At 40.5% G+C, this 8,157-nt stretch overlaps 1 protein-coding gene across 1 annotated transcript; it reads right to left on the reverse strand.

Moving 5' to 3' along the window:
• Positions 1-5,266: 5,266 nt before the first annotated feature.
• On the reverse strand, positions 5,267-5,694 carry MtnC (Metallothionein C). Its single transcript, XM_064694560.1, has 2 exons — positions 5,538-5,694; positions 5,267-5,469 (listed from the first exon to the last, which is right to left on the reverse strand). The coding sequence occupies exons 1-2, from the start codon at positions 5,560-5,562 to the stop codon at positions 5,351-5,353; spliced, it is 144 nt and encodes a 47-aa protein (XP_064550630.1). The 5' UTR covers positions 5,563-5,694; the 3' UTR covers positions 5,267-5,350.
• Between the last annotated feature and the right edge of the window lie 2,463 nt (positions 5,695-8,157).

The following is an 8,157-nucleotide window of genomic DNA, read 5'->3' on the forward strand; positions in this document are numbered from 1 at the left end:
TCTCATGGATGTCTGCAATGCGCCAAAGCGGCTTCCAAAATATCATTTCGGTTATGTAAATGCCAGCAGCAAATCAATATGCTTTCGTTTTCAGCATAAATGCCACATAAACGACATCTATCTAGATGTAAGCGTGCCTAAGTTATTCATTGCAATACCCTGTACACATGAAATGTGTAAAAAGGGGTATCATCTCTTGGGTAAATGTAAGTTTCAAGCGGATACAGATATCAGGTACTATAAAAAGTATACTTTTGCGTGATCTCGACGGATCCTTGAAAAACTTTAAAGCTATGGGAATCAGGAGTCATTAGCAGGAAATACAGCTATACATTTTTTTGCGTGATATCTGTCAACAAAAATATAGCCCTATTAAAGGGTATGATAAAATGCAAGATCACATTATTTTATGTTATGAAAATAAATAGCACGAAGGCGTAAATTACTTTTCATGCATTCAAAATAATCATCTCCTGCACAGGTCATTTTCTATTCGAATACTGTCGCACTTCAGCTTTCTTTATTCAGGCTAACAATGTCGAGCGGGTATAAGCTCAAGGCGCAAGGAGAAAGAGAGAGAGGAAGACCAGTAGCCGAGTCCAGAGTGACATTGTCGCTCATAAATTTTAGTGGAAAAGAACCGCCAAGTAGCGTTAAGTTCAAAATGTGTCGGTGTGCAGGTGCATGCACCAGGTCAGCTAGCCCCTTTCCAGTCTTTCCTTACTCGCGTTGTACTGATTTATGCCAATCACGCTTCGCTAATAACTCAGTGGCAAAGCGACGAGAGCTGCCCTCAACGATGTTGTTATTGTTATTGTTGTTGCTATTGGCGTTGGCGTTGGCATTGTTGTTGCCGCAGGTCCTGTTATAATGACAGTCATTTGAGGGTTAAATTGGATATGCCTCTTGCGTTGACAAGTCGGTCACGTGCGTTGCCCCAAAGAGGCGCACATAATTGACGTTTCATTAGCAGCATTTTTAAGCGCGTTACCATGCAAATATCTATTAGTCATTAGAAGAGTACCACATAACCTTAACCCACTTTAAAGTAGCCCCTAATAATTAACAGGATCACCTAATAATGTCGAGCTTTTCTTTTGGTCAGGTCGTTAAAACTTTTGTTATGTATAACACACGCAGCGCATATCAAATCGGACTTGTTAATATTGTTTGCTAACCCCTCAAAGCATACTCACACAAGCACAAGGATACACACCCACACAGTCAAAATGAGGACAAATTTAATAAATGATCAAGGATTCAACAGCAATTTATGACATAATGATGTTTGAGCGGGGCAAGTTGCGGCAGCAGCAAATGAAATAGACACACAACTTAGCAGAGGGTGTGTGTTTGTTGGCTTGTGTGTGATGCCTCGTTATACCCTGCCCTTTGGCCTATGACTATATTTTATGTAAATTACGGGATTATTCTGTGATTTGGAGCAACTTACAGCTGGCCAGGGGCCATGTGTGGGGCAACCTTCACTAATGCAGCAGCAAGCAAACAGTCTGCCACAATTTGTGCCCCCCGCGCCATCCAAAGGTGTTGATTTGTGTGAATGTGGGCTGTATGTGTGTGTGTGTGTGTGTGTGTGTGTGTGTGTGCGAGTGTGTGCTTATGTGTCGGCTGCTTTAAAGCCCAAGCTATTAAATTGGACAGCAGTCCATAGGTTATTTCTTTTTCTGTTTTTTGTGTGGCCTGCATCAACCCTTCAATGTGATTAATGGCTTGAAAACTTGTTTTCTAATTATTTAACACCCAAAAACTACGACAATTAATTATGTGGCTCAACAATAAAAGTCCTGGTCGACATTGTGGGCGACGCAGACAGAAATACAACAATTGCAACTACAACGATAAATTTTATTGTTCACATTCGTCCTCTGGGACAATTTCGTGCACTATTTTCTATGTTTCTTTTTTGTTTGTTCTGCAACTGAAATGAAATTGTTGAATTCACCAAACTGCACGAATACATAAATAGATATATGCATATATGCATATATACATATATATATATAGTATATATACAATGTGGATGCGTTAATTGTTTTTACGGCACACACAGACACGGAAATTCTATTTGCACACACACACATTAAAAAGTTTTTAATTAAACTCAATTGTGACAATTTATTTAAACGGACCCATTGCAAATCGCGTTTAAGCAATGCCATTTAGTCGATTTAAATGTCACCGAAGGCCCCGAGAGACAAAACCAAAAAAAAAAATAGAAACAAATCCACAAAGTGCGTGGCCCCCAAAAAATTGCGGCAGAAAGTCAAAAGCTAAGTGACGGCAGCCATGACAGCCGAGAAAAAAATCTGCTTAAAACAATTACATTTCACAACATAATTGGCTTTAATTGTTGGCAGTGCCCACTTTTGCTGGCAGCCAACAAGAAAATCTTATGCCTCCAGTGTGGGTCATAATGGCATCTGTCAGTGGGCGTCGGTCGAGGGCCGTCAAGAGGCGAGAAGGCGGAAACGGAAACAAGCAATTTTGCGGCAAAGTTACGAGTGCCACAGACAACAACAACAACAACAACAAGAATAACAACAGGAGCAGCAACATCAAGAAAATAAAGCTGTGCCACAACAATAAGCCAGACAACAAAAGCAACAACAAACAGCCGCAAAGTAAAGTAAAACTGTGCGAGGATGCGAGGGATGCTCATTAAACTGTATAAGGATGGTATGGGTGGGGCTGGGCAGCCAAAAAAGTGTTGGAAACTTTCTGTTAGTGTTGTGCAGTAAACTTGGTTGGAGAGTGTTGCAAATGTTTGCGGCTAGTTTGTTCGCCACTTGGTCAACAAGACAAACACCAAAGCTTAATCGTCTCGTCTCATCTAAAGTCCATAAGCCATCAGTCTTAATTGATTGGGAATCACTGCCCAATCAAATACTGCAAAATGCTGAAAGCTTAACGACAGTATTAAGTGCCCCACAACGCCGGAAAGAACCCATCGTAGGGTGCCGAGTGGCGTGGCTGATGGAGCCTGCTAATTAGAAATGTGTAGACAATTTAAAGAGGCAACACAGACATCTCAACACACAGTCCCGGCGGAACTGTTGCGGAGTGTTTCCCGTTCATTGTTGTGGCTAAAGTAGCTGCAGCTCATAATGAGCCACACCCAGAGGAGCCCTTACCGTCCCCTCTCCACTGCCACTGCAGCTTAAGCATTGAGAGGGCAGCACATTGCGGCAAGCTTCACATTTTGTGTGTGCTGGCGTCTTTTTGTCTAGCCGTATCTCATTGTTTCCTGCATAAATGTTTAGCTCAAGCAGCGTTAATTAATTGTTTAAGCACTTCACCCTCGGCTGGCAGTGCACTAGCAACTGTTGTGGCCAACGCGGCGTATACTTACTCCCTGCAAAAAAGTGCCTTCCTTCAAGTTGCCAAATTGCTTTTGAACACTAACAAGTGTCATCATTTTGTGTGGCATGTTGTTTTTCATTGCCCAAATGGTACAACATAAGCTAGAGTTGCAGCAAACAAAAAAAAATAACAGCAACAAGGTTTTGTGCATTTCAATGAAACTTATTATACAATAGATATGACATTGCAAGCCACCAACTCCGACTCCAACTAAGACCTCCACATACTGTTTGTCCAACAGACAGGAAATATGCGCAGTGTGCACTTTCAAATTAAATTTGTAAAGTAATTACACATATTTTAGAGAAGAGTATCGTGTCCCTCTAAGGTTAGGAATTTTGGGATTTTTATCATATTAACATTTCTTGAATATTCGATAGTAGCAAAGATTATTTATTCAAATCAAGGCCGCAAACCGATTTTGAGCCGAAAAAAAATCAGATGAAAAGTTAACCAAACCACATTTTATTTCTTCGAAAACTGGGCTTGTAGGTGGAATATCTCGGTGAACCCTCAAAAATGTGCCACGGTCAGTCACACCCTGCGCAAGGACTCCTGCCCCGGACTTTTTCTCCATGGCGAGCTCTTAGAGCAGGTGCGTGACCATAAATACCTAGGGATCACACTCGACACCCGACTTACGTTAAAAAAATATGTCACCGAGGTTACCAACAACTTGAAAAGCAAAATCATGAGTCTGAGCTGGCTGCTTAACCCAACTAACAAACTCTCGCTCCGAAACAAAGTACTTATCTATAAGGTAATCCTAGGCCTTGCGTGGCGATATGGGCTCCAGGTTTACGGAATTGCCGCGAAGACGCACCTAGACAAATTTCGCATCATCCAGGCTAAGACCTTGCGAAAAATCTCTGGAGCCGAATGGTATATTCGCACACGAGACATCGCAAAGGACCTTAAGGTTCCTACGGGAGGAGACGTTATGAACAATCAAGCAACAAGCTACCTATTTAAACTCCGCAACCACCCTAACGTCCTGGCAAGGAACCTGTTAAGGAGGCGAAGAAGAAGGAGGCTTAAAAATGCATATCCTATAGACCTGGCCAAACGCCGCCTTTAATGAAGCAAAATAAACATGTACATAAACATACACATTGTAAATATTTGAATTAAGCTATCATTAACCAAAACTCACCAAAACTGATAAAAGTTGCTAAGCAAGAGTAACAGAAGATTAGCTGTAAATAAACTAATTTTAACACCGCTAAAAAAAATATATATATATATTATAAGTTAAAAATTAAAAATTCACGAACCTAGCCTTAAGCCAGGGAGTTGTTTTATATCGTAAACCAAGCTACCAACATTTTTTTGCTATTGATACAGTTGTGATTTCAATACCATTTTCCTACAGCGTATGATATTTTACAACTTACTAGGTGTATACGTAATTTAGTGTGTCTAGCTTTTACAATTACAACGCCTTACACACTTTAAACTGCTTACCACTTGAAGGTGTCAACTATAATTAAGAGTTAATAATCTAGAAGTAAATTTAGATCACAAACTTAAATTCGTTTGTCAAGATAGGAACGTTCCTAAAAGGCCAAAACTTTTGTGGTTTGTTCAAGCCATGGCTTGTATTGCAAGATAACTCTTTTTATATCTCTTTTCCGTCCTCTTCTCGAGTTTTGCTCATGTGTCAGGTTTCACAATATTATATACATAAGGAGAGAATCAGATCTATGCAAAAATAATTCTTCCTTTAGTTTCCCGTCAAAATGTAGTAGAATATCTGCGATCTTTAACTAAACGTAGAAAGTGGGATCCAATGCGTAGCATCGAGATTCGCGATAAGCTCCAAATACTTTTAATTAACTGATTAAATTAACTAGAAAGACTATTGATATAAAGTGAAACTCCACGGTAAATATTAATCAAAATATTATTAATCCATTTACTTAGACAAGTATAAGAGTTTTCATTTTTGTTTAATTTTCACTAGATCTGTTTACTTTGCCTTGGTCTTGCTGCTGCAGCATTGTTCCTTGGTGCCTGTTTTGCAGACACATTTGCAGTCCTGGTTGCAGGAACAGTTGTCACCGCACTTGGTGTCTGTGCATTTGCAGTCTGCAAGGGATAATAAATCATAGAAATCAATATGGAAATAGAAATTCATATTTATGTGTTTTACTTACTAGTGCCACAGCCCTTGCAAACCATTTTCCAATTTTCTTTAAAAGCTGTGAAGTGCTACACGTAGATTCTATGTCAATTTACTGCTTCGTAGGAGTTCCATTGAACATATTTATAGTAGCTGCTTGGCAAGTGCCGAGTGAAATATTTTTGCACTCACTTGAATTTTCAATACGCACATGAGAGAGTTCAACGTGTGCAAAATCAACAGAAACGTGTGCAATGCGATTCGAGCTTACCTCAATCAGTCAACAAGAGATAACAAGAATTTGATAACAATGTTATGAGCCGCAGGGTCAGTGAAAACGAAGTCAATACAGCTACCAGTCAGTCAGTCTGTCAGTCTGTCCGTCTTTCAGTCAGTCCAGTCGGTTATTCAGTTGGCAAGAAAGTACGAGTAACACTTGCCTGTCCTAATTATGACATAATCATAATTGCAAGTGGGTCTTGCTGGCGCTTAGTTGAAGTGAAATTACCGCAAATTGCGAAAGTTTTTAATTGTTTATCTCGCCAGACGCTGTGGCCGAAACATTAGTGCAACAAGGCCGGAACGTTGCCGTCATGCGGAGCACGCTTTGGCATTGTCCTTACCGCAATCAGAAAACAGAAATCTTCTCGAGCGGATGTTTTGCAATTTGGCTTATGCCTTGAGTGGGCTGCAGCTGGATGAGGTCAAATTATTAATTTAATATGTATCCGCGGCGCTCGGACTTCAACTTCCGTTGTGGCAGCTACAACTCGTTGGCGCGGCTATTTTGCCAGCTAAAATTTGTTGTTCAAAAAGTTGTTTTTCGGGCCTGCAGCGTCTCGCAACGACCTCGAACCGACCTGTGACACAGTTGCCACAAACTTTTCACCATTTCCGCTGCGGCATGGACCACTTCCGCTTGTCCGTTCGCAGATGCCGCCACCGTTTTAGCGCCCAACGCCCAAACTGTTCCGCCCACAGCCTGATTAACGTTTAAACTCATTAAGATAACGCAATTTTTGGCGCTCTGCTTAATTTTGCTGTCGCAGCTGCCACCGTCACAGCTGCAGGGCCGGGGCCAAAGGTCAGCCAGTTGGAAATCTCAAATCTAGAATCTGTTGCCATTGTCTAGCTCTCGCTTGTAATTGGTTTGTAAACAATTTCACTTGCTCTTTGACAATTTACTTGGCCATTTTGTTGTTAAGCTAATTGCAAAAGCGCAGGCATTAAGCCCATTGAAGGCATCTTACCAAAATCCAAATTGAAATTTCCATTTGCCTTCCTACAACAAAGTGCTGCTTTAAGTGATGTCATTATGGGCCATTAGATCTATTTATCATATGTTCACGCTCAATTACAGTCTGTGGCCGCCATTTCTTTGATAACGCGGCTTTTTCATGATTACCCTGACAATTCTATAGCCACAGCAGCTAGGCTAACTATATTTACATGCCAATCAGTTGCAAATTGCGATTTATCTGAAAGTTTGTTTCTGTGTCCAAATATTTATTTATCCCTCATGTCGATGCACATTCTTTTTATGTGATTTATGGCCTAATACTAAGTGGACTAATTCCAAACATGCTTTGACGCGTATGCGTTTCGTGCTGGTAGTAAAATATGATATTTCATCGTAGACAAATATAATATTGTATGAGTAAATATGTATAAGCGCTTTAATCGGAATGCAGATAACACTCATATAAAACTGACATAATACCGTGGTAAAAATTACTATGACTTTTCACTTTGGATCGTTGGGTTGGCAATTAAATAATTAACAACGACCCTAGTTAGGTGTCCAATAAAAGTCAAACTCGGAAATGTGCAGCTATCATCGCAATTCATATTCCAAATTCCATAAAAAGCACTTAAACAATTTCAATTGTACAACTCATCAACGGACTTGGGACACTTGCAGCATTGGGAACGAGGACGTCATGTGGTCAAACAACCGACTAACCGACAACAACAACAACAACAACAATAACAACGACAAAGGATAAACGGCAAGCATGATGGAACTTCACGCATAAACCGAAAAATAGCAAAATGTTGGGCGACATCGCATTGGAACAGCTGCTGCCCTGCTCAGCTGTGGTTGCAGTTCATGGCAACGAATCCCAGAGTAGAGTAAAACCCTCCACCCAACACACACTCACACACACACTCACACACACACACACACACGCGCGCGCAAACACTTGTCCACATGCACGCATAGGCATGTAACGGTCCCAAAAATGTTCTGCAATATGCGTCGAGGGGAAAATTCATCATAAATTTTATGCGGCAGCATGGGAGCCAAAGCCAAACGCAAACTTTTCATATGCTGCTCCAAAAAATGTCGCAACTGCTGCCAGAGATTTGAATACCCTGTAGTCAAGCAAGCTGTCAAATGGCTACGAAAAGGAGATATACAAATACTAAGCAAAATGATATTCCTGATATTCTTGATCAGCATTCACAGCCGAGTTTCTTTTTATAACTTTTTTAATCTGGGAGAGTTAGGGATGCAAAGTCCAAAAATGTAGTTATTTTATTCAAATTTTCAATGTCAATAATACAGTACTTAACAATGTGATTGTTAAAGGGAAGCTTATAGTCTAACACGTAGCTCTGCATGTATATTGCAATTCGCCGCAATTTGAAAC

This window comes from Drosophila montana, unplaced genomic scaffold, assembly GCF_035044405.1.
Source record: "Drosophila montana isolate Dmon_TW-CO22-7 unplaced genomic scaffold, ASM3504440v1 contig_3733_1, whole genome shotgun sequence".
Taxonomy (NCBI): Eukaryota; Metazoa; Arthropoda; class Insecta; order Diptera; family Drosophilidae; genus Drosophila; species Drosophila montana.

Coding starts and splice junctions, on each gene's coding strand:
- MtnC (XM_064694560.1), bottom strand. CDS start 5,562: ATGGTTTGCAAGGGCTGTGGCACTA. Junction 5,470..5,537: donor TTGCAAGGGCTGTGGCACTA/GTAAGTAAAACA, acceptor TATCCCTTGCAG/ACTGCAAATGCACAGACACC.